Source organism: Octopus bimaculoides, chromosome 4, assembly GCF_001194135.2.
Source record: "Octopus bimaculoides isolate UCB-OBI-ISO-001 chromosome 4, ASM119413v2, whole genome shotgun sequence".
Lineage (NCBI taxonomy): Eukaryota > Metazoa > Mollusca > Cephalopoda > Octopoda > Octopodidae > Octopus > Octopus bimaculoides.
Window position 1 is genome coordinate 24,396,459 of NC_068984.1, and position 18,514 is coordinate 24,414,972.

The following is an 18,514-nucleotide window of genomic DNA, read 5'->3' on the forward strand; positions in this document are numbered from 1 at the left end:
ACCAATAGCATTTTTCTTTTTCTTTTTTTTTTTTTTAAGTTTGGTAGTGAGCAATTTTTATTCCTGTTCTCATACCTGTTGACAGTTAAATATTTCCCTTTTGAAATGGTTGTGGGATTAATTCAAAAGTTTGAAACCTATGTCTGAATGAATTCCTACTTTGGAACGCAAGCATGGTGTGTGGTAAGAAGCTTGCTTCCCAACCACATGGTTCCAGGCTCAGTCCCACTGCGTGGCACCTTGGGAAATTGTCTTCTGCTATAGCCTTGGGCTGACCAAATCCTTGTGAGTGGATTTGGTAAACGGAAACTGAAAGAAGAATATATGTATGTATGTATGTATATATTTGTGTGTCTGTTTGTCCCCCCACCATCAATTGACAACCGATGTTGGTGTGTTTAAGTGCCCGTAACTTAGCGGTTCAGCAAAAGAGACCGATAGAATAAGTACTAGGCTTACAAAGAATAAGTCCTGGGATTGAGTTGTTCGACTAAAGGCGGTACTCCAGCATGGCTGCAGTCAAATGACTGAAACAAGTAAAAGAATTTCAAGTTTGAAAGTAAAAAATGAAAAAGAAAAAGAAAAAAGTAAAGAAATATAAGCAACTTCAAACGAGACTTTGTCGTTATTTACTAGTTTCATAGCAGTCAGCTAGCAGCCATAAGACATCTCAATACTTAGGCTGCTCAACACTCCACTCTACCCACCTACCTACCTACCTACCTAGCTCTCAGGAAAAGCCAGTCAGCAGACAGAGAGATTTCAAGCAGTCAGCAGCAGTCAGGTGAAAATGCTTGATCCTGATACAGTATGGTCTTGTCTTTCTCTTTTGAAAAGCTTCAGCCTTGTCATTCAGTGATATGCTGAGTCTGCTTGAAGATTTAAGTTAACAGTACAAGTGTACTCTTATACCTTAATATGATTTCAAGTTTTGGCATAAGGCAACCCCAGTGCTCAACTGGTACTTATTTTATTGACCCCAAAAGGATGAAAAGCAGAGTGGACCCTGGTAGAATTTGAATTCAGAACATACAGATGGACAAAATGCTGCAAAGCATTTTGCCTGGCATGCTTAATGATTCTGCCAACTCACCACCTATGAGTATATTACTGAAAGCAAAACAGACTATGGAATCTTGTGCAGCCCCTGGCCTTGCCAGCCTGTCAAGCTGCCCAACCTATGCCAGCATGGAAAACAAACATTAAATGATAACGATGATGATGATGATGATGATTTCAACTTGACTAGTATTTTTTTTAATGACTCTGAAAGAATGAAAGTACCACAAGGTCCAGTCTTTATTGTGGTGTGATGGCTTGTATGCCTCAATGAACCTGAGAACTATCTTCGTGGAGCATGAGCTCCAGGTAGGGCTTCCCATATTGGACAGGTCAAAGGAGAGAGGCCAGACAAATATGGACAAAAATGGCTTTGCATTGAGCCAATACGCCTACCTAGAAAAAAAGCAAGTTACTGAAGTATCAATGGCAATTCAAAACCAAGGTCTGTGAGAGGAAGGCCTTCCCCCAGGGAAAAATATGCCTGGAGTACAAGTGGGGAAACCCACAAAGGAGGCAGAAGAGAGGTTGAAAAAGTAGGGATCCAACTGAAGAAAAGCAGAAACAACAGCCCAGTGTCGAGAACGGTGGGGAAAAGCAATCAATGGCCTATGCTCCATGGAAAACGTAGGACTTAAGTAAGAAAGAATGAAAGGCAAAGTCTACTTTGTTATAATTTGAGCTTAGTATACAGCGGCACATAACTAAATACCATCACTCTACTATTCCTGCCATTTCACTGTCTTTCACAATTCACAGACTGATACCATCAAATAACTACAACAACAACAATTACAACAAAGAACATTGATGGAATGTTCAAGAAATTAGAAATATTATGTACCATGCTATCTTAAGGCTAAAAATTCGATTTATTCTTCTAATATATTTTGAATAATTTCTTTGGATTCTTTAAATGAAATGAAAGAAAAGTGAAAAATTAACAAATGGAGATGGAAATTCTTGAGTGAGATATGATTTAGATAAAATAACCAAAGAAAAATACTACCAAATCTGACATTTGCAGATTGATATAAGTCTAAATTATAATTTATTATCAGCACAAATATATCAACTACAATAATGGCATCACTCACCACCACCATCAACTTCATCAATCAACACTTGAAACTAATGAAAGCCTCTACATGCTTGATCAACTTGCTAGAAACAGCAGTAAAAATCTTCCTCAAAACTCACTTTACTGGCTTTAAAAAAGGACACATTGAAAAAGTAACCCTAGATTTACTGTTTTTATAAAAGATGAGATGCACACCCTTAGAATGTCTCTTAGCACATCTATTTGATCGGTGTTGGCCATGGAATAAACAACAACAGCAACAACTCAATCAACACTACTATCTAGCATGTCCTTCCTTTTCATTAAGACTGTAGAATGTGATAAGAAGGAGATTTGGCTGCTATTTCTAGCACACTGAACAAACTATATGAAGGTATTCTCATTAGTTCATTGATACAGCAAGTTCTTGTGTGACATAAGGTGCACAGAATATACATATGGTATTAGAAACAAAGAATTAGAAGATTATCAATATGACACGTTCCCCAGTTGAAGCAAAGTAAAGCATTCAAAGAATAGCTATCTGACAAATTAAAATTTTGTTTATAACAATGTCATGGAACTTCTTTTGGTAATAAAAAACATAATTTTGTAATCTTTGGTATTAACAAATGTATTCAATACATAATGTGGAAGATAAAATCTTATGCAAATCTCTCTTTAAATTTTTTGGAAGGCGTGGGTATATGAACTTCTTTTTCTTAATTTTTTTAGGTTGGTCTAGAGAAAGGGTTGGTACGCATTGCTTTTACAAGCCATCCAAGAACACTGAAATTATGCTGTTAGCATTCTATTCAAATTTCTGCAAATCAACAATTGTAGCAAAGACATGTTTCGAAAGGAATTCCAGTGGGGTGGGAGCTAACATTCTGGGAAGAAAAAACTGGATGTAGTGATAAGTGTGGTACCTAGCAGTGGGGGCAGGGCAGATACAATATGGATGTTGAAAGGATAAGACACAAGTGAACCATGAGTGCCTGAATGGAAGTGGCACAAGACTAGCTCCAAGAAGTAGAAACCATTGTAGCAGCAGAGTAGAAAAAAGCAGAGACATTGAGACAATACATTTATGGGTTGGAGGTGAGAACAAGATTTTAAGTGAAATACATATCTAAACATAGCTTGAAGTGATTCTGTACTCGTTATTTAGTTCCAGGTTACCCTTGTGACCTATGATCAAAAGCATTCTAATAGTGACCATCCCATCATTTTGTATATCCATGACTGCATTATCCATAATCCCCTTCCTTTTTTTATGATAGTAGGGTGTGATTTGATGAGATTTGGTTGCTATTTCTAGCAGCTTGAAGCAACCATATAAATTACCCTTCACTGGGTTGGTCTAGCTGTCTCTCAGGAGTTTACATTCAAATGATTTTTCTATTTCTATCTGATAGGTAGGATAACATTTTTCTCTTATATTAAATCCATAAAAGAATGGCTTTACCCATACCTTTTTTAAAGTTCTCTCCCAAACTAATAAGGTCAATGATTTATCTTGACTTTCAAGAAGTTTCAGAAAGTGTGGTTCTGAAAGATTGGGCAAAAGTTTTCAATATAGAATCTGAGGAAGGAAGAAGGTCATTATAATGTAGGGATGTCAAGGAAAAAATATGGAATAAGAGTAGTGATTATGAAGAGTATTATGCAATTTAAGTGAAGTTAAACAAATACACATGGAATGAAAACAGAAATTCATACTGGCCTGTAACTTACTTTTTACTCTATCTTACTTGTTACAAAGTCTTACACTTGTCCCTTTAGCATTCAGATTGCTCTGTCAAATGTAATGTTTATTTGTTCACATTGTTCTTAGGTCATCATGCTTTATGTCACAGATTTGAGACTATGTGGAGTTTGTTTTGGGTTTTTTTTTTCATTTTTAGAATGACATTGTAGGGTAGGTATGTGAAGCTAGATCTGGCTAGTTTGAACATAAGGAAGATAGAATATTTGAGCCAGATATGGCTGGTTTAAAATCTAAATAAGAGCTTATTTACTGAAATGTGTACACATTTAAAAGAAGTACAGACTACTTCAAAACTGAAATAGCTGAGTAACAAATTAACTCAGCAATAGAAATGAGGTTGTGACTTACCTAAAACCTGACATGGCTACCATGAAATATCTCTTCAAGATTTGAGGGAATTAACATCAGACGTAAAAATTAAAGTAAAACTATCCATTTTGGTGCTCTCTTAATATATAGGGGCAGTATTTATCTGCATAAAGAAGAGAACATGTAAAAACAAAATATTAAATATTAATCAAATGGTAAAATATACTTTAAAAATATTACAAAACAATTGCAAAAGATATACAAAATCTTAGAGGAATATATAACACACAGTATAACCTCAAAATGAAGGCCATCTGCATGTTATGATTGACAGATATGCATCTTGAAATCAAGATGGCTGACTCTGCTTGCTTCAAATTTTTAAGGCTTGCAATCAAATTAATCTAAATGGACCATTTATTCATAGCATTGCTAAAAAAATATTAGTTTCTCATATATATTAAATTTTCTCAATTACAAGAATATCTTTTTTTTTTTTTGTAATTCCATAATTTTTTTCTTTTAATCCCTGTCAGTTCTGATATCTACAAATATAGCAAACATACATGCATGTTTAAAGTAAAGTATGATATAACAAGTATAACGTATCCTACATTGAAAATATACAAATTTTATTGAATGATATTGAATGAGTTTTTAGTCTTGGCATAAATTTAAAAGGAAAAAAATAAAAGATGATATTGAATGGGTGAAGGAATTTAGTTGGATGTCTTAAGCCAGTATCCAGATGTTAGATTTTGTTTATACATATACACATATAGCAATATATATAATTTTAAACAGATGTCTTGCCTTTGAATATAGTCAGACAATTCTGGTGATTACAATGTATACACTGTTTTGTTATTGACAAAACCGTTCTAAGGTGAAGTATATTCAATACTTATCAATAGTAGCTCAAATATAGAATGTACTATATAATTTTGAAGAGCAATTCACCTCTTCTCAAATCAATTTTTATTGTATTTATCAAGAATAATACAAGATTTCAGGTCAAGCTGCTTTAGATATTGTTATTTTCCCTGAAATCCAGAGGATTATTTCAATTGTCATTAATGTTCACAAACAGTACAGATGTTTTAGTTTCAAAAACTGTCTACTTATTTCTCTTATTAATGTTCTTTTATTATCTATTATTGAAAGATTCATACAGAAAAGAAAAAATAAATCCGTGAATTAGTGGTTTTAAATAACTAATAGATAACAGCTTTAGAGATTCTTCGAGACCAAAGCCAGAAAATCTAACAGAAATCAAGATTGCAGCTACATTGAAACCATCTGCGAATTAAAAATCTCCATTGAAATAAAACCAAGGACTGCTTTTAGCTGAATTAATAGGATGTTGGATTCTTGATCTGAGACAATTCGTATAATATTAACAACACAGTGTTGTATCATCCACTAAAATTTGTAACTTAAACTGACTCATTTAATGACTTCCTATAAATAAGTTCCATAGACAGATAAACATTCACAGCTATAAGGAGCAGAAGCAACCATTGCCACATCTGCTGCTACTACTGCCATCACTATTGCCATCATCATCATCATCATCATCAACAACATGTTTTAACATCCATCTTCCATGCTGGCATGGGATAAACAGTTTGATAGAATCCAATGGGTCTAAGGACTGCATTATGCTCTTGTGTCAGCTTTAGCATTGATTCTACAGCTGCATGCCTTTTGTAATGCTAACCACTTTACAGAGCATACTGGATGATTTTTTTCATGGTACCAGCAATGGTGAGGTTGCCATGCAACTCACAAGACTAAGATCCCCTTTGACTGAGCAGGGTTACATTAGAGAGGGAGGCATCTTTATACTAAGATTCTGTCAAACGTAATGCTTATTTATTCACATAGTTTTGAATTAATCATGCATTATCTCATAGCTTTGAGATGTCAATGATGTGACTGCTTTTTTTTAGAATGACAGTGTAGGTCAGATCTGTCTGATCTGAACATAAAACATGTGGAAGTTTGGGCTAGATATGGCCAGTTTAAATGCTAAAGGGTTAAAGTATGAAAAAAGTGTCCATAGCAGAACACTGTATAGTTAATTGCAGACATAAGTGCAAAACCACATTAGGAAGATTGCTATAGTCAATTAAATCAATCCAAGTACTTGACTTGTACTTAATTTTATTGATCACAGGAAGAATAAAATAAGAACAGGAGTTTCCATTCAAGTGACTTTTCTATTTTCATTTGAGAAACAGATAAACAATTTTTCTGATATTAGTCCAAAAGAGAATGACTTTACTCATAGCTTTTCTTCAGTTCTTTCCCAAACTAAAAAAAATCTAACTAACCCCAACAGAATCTGATGTTTTGCATGTTTCTGTGTCATCAGGTTAAGGAATGACCCCTACTGACTTCCTTGACAAACGTTGTCTGTTCTTCAGGAAATTTTGATGGGAAAATACAAAGGTAGTTTCCAATTCTCTTCCTACTTTTTACAAGACAGCATCTTGTTAACTCGTTGCAAAGTCTTATCCTTAGCCTTTTAGCATTCAGATTATTCTGTCAAATGTAATGTTTATTTGTCTAATGACTGTGGCCATGCTGGGGCATTGCCTTGAGTCAAATGAATTAATCCCAGTACTTGTTATTTCTTTTTAAAGCCTGGTACTTACTCTATAGGTCTCATTTGCTGAACGAAGATGTAAACAAACCAACACAAGTTGTCAAGCAGTAGTGGGGAACAAACACACACACACACACACACACACACAACAGGCTTCTTTCAGCTTTGGTCTACCAAATCCATTCACAAGGCTTTGATTGGCCGAGTCTATAATAGAAGACACTTCTCAAAGGTGCCACGCAGTGGAACTGAACCTGGAACCATGTGGTCGGGAAGTAAGCTTCTTACCACACAGCCATGCCTGCACCTATAATTGATCTTGGTGAAATTTGAACTGAAAATCTGAAGTACCAAACCAAAAACTGTAAGGCATTTTGCCCGACAATCTAACAATCCTACTAATTCACCACCTTAGAAGTTACTTTATTAATTTATATCTTTAAAGAAATAACAAACCTAATTTCCGGATATGAGGAGAGCTCCTACTAATACTCTGTAAAGCAGCCTGTACTAGACTCATGGCACTTGTTGTATCAGACCAATGAATGTTTGAAAGTCAAGAGAACTGGAACTATCTCTACGCAAACCATGCCCACCACAATAATATTCAGCAAACCAAGTCACCAGTACCAATACAATTACACTTTCTTCATAAGTCCAATAGTGAGAGGGAAAGAGGCTGCAAAGATGGGTAGAGGATGCTGTGATCCTGCACACAGGCAGCCAAAGCAGTGAATGTTTTCCACAAGCTTGAACTAAGAACTCTGCGCAGCTCTGCTTTGTTGAACTGTCATTTGTCAAAGTAATGAAAGAGTTCATCACTCATCATCATTTAACGTCCGCTTTCCATGCTAGCATGGGTTGGACGATTTGACTGGGGACTGGCAAATCAGATGGCTACACCAGACTCCAATCAGATCTGGCAGAGTTTCTACAGCTGGATGCCCTTCCTAATGCCAACCACTCCGAGAGTGTAGTGGGTGCTTTTTACATGCCACCAGCATGAGGGCCAGTCCAGTGGTACTGGCAATGGTGTTTTTTTTACATGCCACCTGCACAGGAGTCAGTCCAATGTTTTGTTCACATGCCACCGGCACAAGTGCCAAAGCCCCATTTGGTCATGAATGACCATGGGATTGCACCCAGAAAGTTACCCACCAAGGTACAGGTCTAGGCAAGGTTGTTTTGTGGAGGACTAGTAGTTGCCCATGCATACCAGCCTCTCATCTCCATGTCACCAATGTTATTAAAGAGAAAGGCAAAGGCCGATACAGCTTGACACCAGTGATGTCACAAATCATTTCTACAGATGAGTGAACTGGAGCAACATGAAATAAAGTGTCTTGCTCAAGAACATAACACAGCCCAATCTGGGAATCAAACCCACTACCTCATAATTGTGAGCCTGATGCTCTAGCCGCTGAGCCATGCACCTTCACGCTAGGTATACTATCCCTGAATATAAAATGAGATGGTCACAGCTTGAACACCTTTGACAATATGTTTATTCAGTCAGGGCTTAGGGTTAATCAAACAAAAACATTTCACAATTGGGAGGAGGAACAGAATAATGAACTGAACTGTAAATGAGCAATAATGACTTGTCAAGCATTTTGATTATATACTAAAGTCTTAAGATCACTAATATCATGAGAATAAATGTGTTGCTGTAAAGCTAGTGATGCACTATGAAGGAGCTAAAAAATAGATGAAAATAACTTGAAAGCTATTCAAATTCAATCTAAAAGCATCTCCAGCCAAGAGCTGTTTCACTTTATCCGTTCATCTACTTAGACAAAACACTTAATAGAACATTTGATAATGACAAGAAGAATGACAATGATGATGATGATGATGGTGGTGGTGATGCCATGATGATGATGATGATGATCGTGATGATGATGATCATCATGATGATCATGATTGATGAGGATTATGAGAATTGATTCGCTTAGACTTTCACACAATCCCATAAGATGAAAGATTTTACAAGTCAATGGAGGAGGTACTAACTACATGGTTGATCAACTTGCTAAAAATAGCAGCCTTTTCTCCCTCATATCCCTATCCACTTTCTTAAAAAACAGAAAAGAATATATTGGATAATATAGTCCCAGACATTAAAAAAAAAAATAAAGGAAAAAGAATGGATGGTTACAGATGTACTGCCTTTGATTACAGATCTGCTTTGTCTGCTTGATCAAGATTGGCCTGGGGTTAAACAACAACAACAACAACAGCAGCAGCAGCAGCAGCAGCAACAACAACAATGATTTATAACATGTTGTTTAGCCCTAAATCAGATCTCATTAAGCAGATGTATGATGACCAAAGACTTTCCAGCCATGCCTGACCCATCTTTTAATATACTTAGAACCCCAAGCTGGTGAGCTGGCAGAAACGTTAGCACGCCGGGCGAAATGCTTAGTGGTATTTCGTTGGGCTTTACGTTCTGAGTTCAAATTCCACCGAGGTCAACTTTGCCTTTCATCCTTTCGGGGTCGATAAATTAAGTACCAGTTACGCACTGGAGGTCGATGTAATCGACTTAATCCTTTTGTCTGTCCTTGTTTGTTCCCTCTATGTTTAGCCCTCTGTGGGCAATAAAGAAATAAGAAACGTTAGCATGCCAGGTGAAATGCTTAGCGGTATTTCATCTGTCTTTACGTTCTGAGTTCAAAATCTGCAAAGGTCAACTTTGCCTTTCATCCTTTTGGGGTCGATAAATTAAATACCAGTTGCGTACTTGGGTCGATCTAATCGACTGGCCCCCTTTTCCCCAAAACTTTCGGACCTTGTGCCTAGAGTAGAAAAGAAAAAGAATATATTTAGAACCCTATACTGATGCCATGTATAGAGCAGTGGTGTCAGTGCCATGTAAAACGCACTTAGTACACTATATAAAGTAGTTGGCATTAAGAAGGGCATCCAACAGATGAAGCCAGAGTCTGGTGCTGGCCTCCAGCTTGCCAGCTCATGTCAAATTGTCCAACCGATGCCAGTTTGGAAAAAAAGATGTTAAATGATGATGACGACAATGATGATGATGACATTTTTTTGTGACCTCAACACCCACTCTCCCAATGCTTAAGATACTCAACATCCTTGTTTTACTAGAAACTTTATAAGAAAATCTGCATACCTCTAAGTGTGTTTTCTCATCATCTCCACACTCCAACTTTTAGAATATGGATTATGTTATTTAAATTTAAAAACTCCCTACAATACCCTACAGTGTTCTTCCTTTTATTAATATGGTAGGTATGATCTGAAGAAGATTTAGCTACTATTGTTAGCAACTTGAGTGACCACATAAACACAAAATAAATGAACATTATTTACATTTGACGGATATATGTCCTCATCTTGTTTGTTGTTAACACAATGTTTCAGTGATATACCCTCCAGCCTTCATCAGGTGTCTTGGGGAAAATTTGAACCTGGGTTTTCATTCCTAGGGTATTTTTCGATGTTGTTATTATTATTATTATTATTATTATTCAGGTCACTGCCTGGAATCGAACTTGGAATCTTAGGGTTAGTAGTCCGCGCTCTTAACCACTACGCCATATGCCCACAGGCAATTATGGAGTGAATTTTAGGGCTTATAAATCTAATATTTTCCTATCCTTCCTCAATACCGGTTCCCATATGCTATTAATTTCTGCACTTGGTCTGCTTAGGAGGTTGTTGTGTCCTAGCATATGTGCTGCTTCTTTTAGTTTTCATATTTTCCAGTGGTGTTCTGTGTCTATTATTTTAACTGAATCCATACTTGGTGCATGTTATTAATATGTCCAGGAATGCTAGCTGTCTGTCTTTTTCCTTTTCCATTGTGAATTGTGTATCCACACAATTATTTTTTGAGTTCACATGATCTAACAGCACTTGGACATCTTCCTGGTGGGGCCAGAGAATAAAGGTGTCGTCAACATATCGCAGCCATAAGGTTGGTTTTAGTGGTGTTGATCCTAAAGCCAAATTCTCAAAGTATTCCAAGTGTAAATTGGCTATTATCGGTGATAATGGTGAACCCATAGCTAAACCCTTTTCCTGTCGATATATATCAGTGTCCATACTGAAATAGGTAGTTTCTACACAGAAGGTCAACATTTCCATCAAGTTTCTTATTGGTATACTAGTGGATTCAATGGGGGTATCCTTGCCAAGTGACGGTAGCTACAGCAAAGTAAAGAAAGACTCAACTCTGAAAAAGGGAGAGGAAGTTGTCACAGATCTTGATCAAGAACAAGGTTCACTTTACACCAATGAAGTACAGACAACTGACTCAACACTACAGTAAACTACCACACATGTACGATCTCCCTAAGATTCACAAGGATGGTATTCCATTAAGACATATAGTGAGCTGTAGAGGTTCAGCACGTCATCCACTGAGCCGCTCGCTTCCTTGTGGATATAATCAGTCCTTTAGCAGGAAGGTCAACATCATACGTGAAGAATTCCATCCACTTCACAGAATTGATGAAGGATACCCCCATTGAATCCAATCAGATGGTGAGTCTAGATGTGATAAGTCTGTTCACCAAAGTCCCAACTGGTGAAGCACTATCGGTGATTCAAGAAAAACTAGTGACAGACACCTATCTCAAAGAACGCACTAGTATTATTGTTCTTTTTTTCCAGGTCAACCTTGGTCGACAGATCTATGATCAAAAGTGATCATTCCATGACTATTCTGTCTTAATTTCAGACACGCTGTGTCTAAAACTATTTCTTCCTTTTTTATTTTTTATTTTTAAGAGAACAGGTGTGATTTGAGGAAGAATTGGTTGCTATTTCTAGCAGAATGCAAGACTGTGTAGTGGTTCCTTCATCAGATGACTGTTAATATGTTACAAATTGACAGAAGTTGTTAATACATCAATTTGTACAAGCAGCTGCCAATATACACAAATAACATATTTCTAAGGTTTTTTTTTTTATTCATAAAAAACTGATTTGGGGAATTTTTCAAGCATTTTTGAAAATATGGATTTTTTTTTCTTTTTGTAGGGTGGAGAGTGTACAGCAGTACTGATAGTTTTAGAGAAAAATGACCTTCTTGTGTTTTTCCACAAAATAGAGTATGTTTTGTTTAGTCCATTCTGGATGTTTTATTGTGCTCAATAAACAAATTGCTAAATAATAGCTAAAAGTCTGTAGAACCAACCTGAAAAGTGAGGGATGGAGGTTGGGAGATGCAAGGGAGGAGGTATTTATGTTGTAAATGCTCTTTCTTTTCTGGATTCCATCCAATATTTTGTCTCAGAATGAAGAAAAGTGCTGCTTCATATGCATAAATAGTTTTCTATAAATGCTTTAAGCAGGGATTAGAGTCAAAACTAGCAAGTTGTAAGTGGAAGCTTTAATGACCAAACTGCAGCAATTTTGAGGTAGATTTTTGAAATTTGGCCTACCAAGATTATGTTGCCATGGTAATTAATACAAACTTTGTAGTCAGTTGGCAGGGAGCAAGAGAAAGAAAATTAGATTTAGAAGTTATTAAGATATTAATGAGTAGACACTTTTGACTATGTAGTCAAATAATTCAACGGTAACAACAGTGATTGTATTCTGTTCCTGGGCATGCCGTTATAGCTCAACCTTGTCTCAGTCCGCTTGTCTGACAAGTTCTATTCCTGTTTCACAACTTAAGATGATGGTGGTTAGTAACAGAAATGGAATCCAGTCACATAATTACTTGTTGCTACAATATGTAAACACTGAAATCTGATAAATCCATCCTTCCTTTGTGAAAATGGATATAATAAATAACATAAGGAAAATAAATAACATAAAGGAAAAAAATCCCCCTCCTCCTCATCATCATTATTGTTTTTACATCTGCTTTTTCCATGCTGTCATGAGTTGGATGAGACTTATTGAGGCAGTATTCTATAGTTGGATGCCCTTCCTGTTACCTAGTCACTCTGTTTTTCAAGTAAGTATTTCTATTCCACAAGTCTTCACACAAAACCAAAACCACCATTTTACAAGATGTATTGTTTACAGGAGATGTAAATAAATGCACCATTGCTCACTCAAACAGTGTCAATGTGGAGATACACAGAGACAAACACTCATACATGCATTCATATATATAGGTACTGGTATGGGCATGTGGTTAAGAAACTTACTTTACAAGCATGTGGCTTCATGTTCAGTCCTACAGCACAGCACCTTAGACAAGTGTTTTCTACTCTAACCTTGGGTCAACCAAAGTCTTGTGAGTAAAATTGGTAGACAGGAACTGTGTGAAAGCCTGTCATATATAAATATATATATTATTTTATATTTTACTTGTTTCAGTCATTTGACTGCGACCATGCTGGAGCACCGCCTTAAGCAGAAGCACACACACACACACATATATATACGACAAGCTTTCATACAGTGTATAATAAGCACACAGTAATATATACAGTATATATACATATAACAGTTTCATACACACTTGCACACACACACACACACACACACACTCACATGTCCATGCACACGTACACACATGCACAATACACATTGTGTCATACACACACACACACATGTGCTTGTGTACACACAAACACATGCCAGGTCACTGTTATCTCCTTTGCTGCTAACACCTCAATCCAACTTCTTCCTCTTCCAGTCATACCTTGACCATTTTTTTGTCTCCATTTTTTATTTCTCCTCATCTGTCCTTTCTGAAGAAGTGCATAGACTCAAAACATTAAAGATTTCTTCAATTTTCTCCAATATTAACCTAATCCTCCCTGTTTGTTGTTTTTTAATCTCATCTTTGTTTTTTTAATATTTTGGGGATATATACGTTCTGAGTTCAAATTCTACCGAGGTCAACTTTGCCTTTCATCCTTTTTGGGTTGATAAATTAATTACCAGTTACGTACTGGGGTCAATCTAATCAACTGGCCCTCTCCCCCAAAATTTTTATTTCAGGCCTAGTGCCTAGAGTAGAAAAGAATATTTTGGGGACATATGTGTGTGTGTGTGTGTGTGTGTGTGTGTGTGTGTGTGTGTGTGATCCTCTTCACCACCTGACAACTGGTGTTGGTTTGTTAATGTCCTGTAGCAAAGGAAAAGAGAGCAACACACAAGTACCAGACTTCAAAAAGTACGGAAATCAATTTGCTTCACTAAATCCTTCAAGACAGCACTCCAGCATGGCTGCAGAGTAATGACTGAAAGAAGTAAAAAAGAAAAAAGAAAGAAAGAAAAAGAATACAGGAGGGGCTTCTGTAAAGTTTTGGTCTATCAAATTTCACTTGCAAAGTGTTGGTCAACCTGAGGTGGTAATAGAAGACAGTTGCCCAATGTGTCACAGAATGAGATGGAACCTGAAACCACATGGCTGAGAAGTGAACTTTATAAACACACAGCTACATAATTTAATACAGTTTCAACACTCACTGAGTACTTCAAGTACAGGGATTGAATGTTCAAATTGATGACTCAAGTCATTTACAATGTGCTACTAGAAACACATTATATTCCTTTTAGTCAACTTGAAAGCAGCAAGTTGGCAGAACCATTAGCATGTCAGGCATAATGCTTAACCGTATTTTGTTTGTCCTTACTTTCTAAGTTCAAATTCTGCCAAGGTCGACTTTGCCTTTCATCCTATTGGGGTTGATATGATAGGTACCAATTGAACACTGGGGTTAATATATTTGACTTAACTATTCCAGGGTTGTTGTTGGCACTCCGTCGCTTACGACGTTGAGGGTTCCAGTTGATCCGATCAACAGAACAGCTTGCTCGTGAAATTAACGTGCAAGTCGTTGAGCACTCCACAGACACGTGTACCCTTAATGTAGTTCTCAGGGATATTCAGCGTGACACAGTGTGACAAGGCTGACCCTTTGAATTACAGGCACAACAGAAACAGGAAGTAAGAGAAAGTTGTGGTGAACGAGTACAGCAGGGTTCACCACCACGCCCTGCCGGAGCCTCGTGGAGCTTTAGGTGTTTTCGCTCAATAAATACTCACAACGCCCGGTCTGGGAATCGAAACCGCGATCCTATGACCGCGAGTCCGCTGCCCTAACCACTGGGCTATTGTGCCTCCACCATTCCAGGGTAAGAGTATAAAAACTTCGCCCCTCTTCCAAGCCATGTCAAACCAGTGTGGCAGAGTAAACTCAGCAAACCAGTATGATCTCTTGGTGGAGAGACCACGCTGAGGCCTTCATCCTGCAATGGACCAAACATGGGCAATCCAATCCAATCCAACCAACTTGATAGATCTGTTATGTTGAATTTTGTCACTCATACTCAGTTTTCCTTCTTCCTTAAACCCTAATGTCAAATAATTTATGCAATCCTTCATTTCAAGAGTCACCACCTTATGGGATTCTCTTCTTTCTTGCATATTCACATCAAACGCTGAAATTCAAAACTTCACATTAACCAAATTTATCCCATATGAGAATTGTATCAGGTTCCATCTGACAATTATTGGGGTATTCAGTTTTTAATAAAGCTCTTATCTGTACACATCTTGCATATTACTGCTCTAAATTTTGCTATAACCTTAGTTGAGGACTAAGAGCTACTACACGACCAATGAAAACATTGATCAAACAGAAAGGTGCAGGAGTCTCATCCAGTCTGAATATAACATCAATACAAAATATTAGAAATTCAAACATTGCATTATTATAAATGTGTAAACCTTGTCCTGTACTCCATCTAGTTTGTATCTGTAATGTATTTACAAATTCACATGCATACAGAAATGCTCTAACCTTCATGAATCTTCAATAATGTTTCAGATTGTTTAATTACAGTCTGCAGCATATCGTTTACAACATCTAAATAGTTGATAGTCATGTTACTGTGTTTACCATTGGCTTCGGTAAACAAGATGGAGAAAAGCTAATGGCAAGTACACAAAATAGTAAAATGGTAAAGTAAAGTTCCCTCTCAAGTCATACAGACTCATAAGGATGGTTTCCCGGTTTCCATGGCATATATATTCCCCACATGAATGGGATGCTGGTCCATCACATGATTACTCATTTTTACCAGCTGAGCGAATTGAAGCAAAGTGAAATGAAGTGCTTTGCTCAAGAACACAACGCGTCGCCTGGTCCAAGAATTGAAACTACAATCTTACAGCCATAACGCAACACCCTAACCACTAAGCTACTTGCCTCCACAACACACAAAAGCCTGCAACAATTACTGATGCCTACAATGCTTGGGTGAGGCTCACAATATTACTCCTATATTCGTAGTCAAAAGTTTGGAATATATGTCTGAAAATTAGAATTTTTATATTATATGCCCAAAGTTGAATCAAATTGTACTTGGGCATAATTTTAATTTTTCAAAAAAATGTTCCAAACTTTTGGCCACGACTGTACAGTAATCCCTTGCCATATCGTGGTTCACCTATCATGGTTTATTATTTAAGCTTATGTCGATTCGTCCATGGTGTTGTTTTGCATTTATAATAAAATAAATATATACAAATTATAAAAATAACTAAAAAAATATACAGAACAGTACTGTTTCTACTCCACAGATTTTCACCTATTGCAGGAGGTTTTGGAATGTAATACCCACAATAGTTGAGGGATTACTGTATATCTGGAACAGTGTTGTTGTTGTGCACACATGCATCTTAGACTGCATCCAGTGAAAGATAACAAGCATGCTACTGTGAGTGATTTTCTGTCCACATGCATATGGTCCCCTCTCTCTGCTTTGGTACTGAAATAATAGCCTCTGTTCCTTGGAGTAGGCCTGTCTGATGTAACCTCTACTCAGGTATGCCTAACCCAGTCATATTTCCTCCTCTCATTACCCATGTGGTGTCCAATTTCTCAGGTTCTGCACTAACTGCGACGCCCAGTCTAAATGTCACACTTTGGAATCTCCTCCCTGCTCATATCTTTCCTGTACATGTTGACTTGATACAATTTAAGCAGAACATTAATGGAAATAATCTCACAAATATTTGAGAGCCTACAAAAGATAATTACCCCAGACCCAGCAAGAAAAAACATCTTGCAAATAAGTGTCCAGTTGCAAATTGTATATTATCACTAACAAATCACCTCACTCAAATCTCATAGATATTAAATAATAAGTTTCTGGAGAAAAAATTCTTTAAATATTGAAAATTAAGACTGCATAGACAGAAGTATAAAATTTGGTTACTTAAGTTTAGAAAGATTATGTTATATTCCCAGTAGAATTATCTTGAATTAAAGACATATCAAGATAAAATATGAATGTTTGTTGGTTTGCTTTCATCAAATATATTCATTATATCATTTAGCTTGCTTTCATCAAATATATTCATTATCACATATGACTTTTGACCTTCAATGGTTATATATTAGACTGAAATTTAAGAAGTGACATACAAATGAAGTACGTCCGTTATTTGTGTTAAATGTGAATGAATAATTTTTAAAAATTGCAATTTGAAATATTATAATTATGTAAGTAAATACAGAAAACAATTTGAATTGTTTCATTGTTTCATTACTTCTGCTGATGTTTCATTAGCATTATTTTTCTTTTTTTTAATATTGTATTTTAGATTTTTTATAACAAATAAAGTTGCAATTAACTAAATTGCAATGTTTTACAGAGATTAAAGTTGACTTTTCAGAACAATGTACACACACAACTTCTAATTGGGGAAAAGGGATATAACTGATTATACCAACCCCAGGAAAATGGTGTTTAAGTTATCAACAACAGAAGGATAAAAAGGCAAAGATATCCTAGACAGGATCTGAATTCAGAACCTAAGGGTATGCAGTTCAACATGTTAATGGTTCTGCCAATCTACCCTCATGACCAATCCACCACTCTTGCCAATCCACCCCCTTGCCAAATATTTTTTTGATAAGTACAAATTCCATTCAATATTCCTGTACTAGTAATCAACACAAAGTTAAAACTATTCCCATTACATTTGTCAACGTCTAAGGGATAATAGTATCTGTATTTACTGTCGGTATCAATTACCTATGCTATCCCTGGGCATGGGTATGCAGGCACACTATGCTCATAGGGTTCAGGTAACAACAGAATAAACAAAAGTTTATCAGGAATCAAATTTAAATAATCAGAAAAATTTTTAATACAAAACATGACTTAACATATATCATGTTTTGTATTAAAAAGAATAATCAACCAATGTGGGTCAATTTGTTTGTTTGTTGATCAAAAGTTTTCTCCATTTTTTGATTATTTAAATTATTCAGCAATGTAACTGTACGTACTGTTGGTGATTTCTTTTTCTTCATTTGACTTTCACCTTTCTGATGAAGAGCTATGCTCGCAACATCAAAACTCTCTCTTTTTACCGAACATCAAGGTAAAACATTCCTTGTGCACATCCTTTTGTCATCCATCAATTTTATTCATTTATTTGAATTGACTACTGTTGTTGTTGGCACTCCGTCACTTACGACGTCGAGGGTTCCAGTTGATCTGATCAACGGAACAGCCTGCTCGTGAAATTAACGTGCAAGTGGCTGAGCACTCCACAGACACGTGTACCCTTAACGTAGTTCTCAGGGACATTCTGCGTGACACAGTGTGACAAGGCTGACCCTTTGAATTACAGGCACAACAGAAACAGGAAATAAGAGTGAGAGAAAGTTGTCTTGGAAGAGTACAGCAGGGTTCACCACCATCCCCTGCCAGAGCCTTGTGGAGCTTTAGGTGTTTTCGC

The 18,514-nt window shown here is 36.6% G+C and overlaps 1 protein-coding gene across 4 annotated transcripts in view; it reads right to left on the bottom strand.

Annotated features, from left to right (window-relative positions):
• The window catches only part of LOC106883075 (uncharacterized), a 322,884-nt gene that overhangs the window by 247,519 nt on the left and 56,851 nt on the right, over positions 1 to 18,514 (bottom strand). For 3 of the 4 annotated variants that reach the window (XM_052966955.1, XM_014933956.2, XM_052966956.1), the window contains exon 2: positions 4,239 to 4,362. In XM_052966955.1, coding sequence (XP_052822915.1) covers positions 4,239 to 4,261 — 23 coding nt within the window. In that variant the 5' untranslated portion in view covers positions 4,262 to 4,362. Of the gene's footprint in view, positions 1 to 4,238; positions 4,363 to 12,950; positions 12,971 to 18,514 lie in introns of those variants that run through there. The other variant, XM_014933963.2, reaches the window with a different exon arrangement.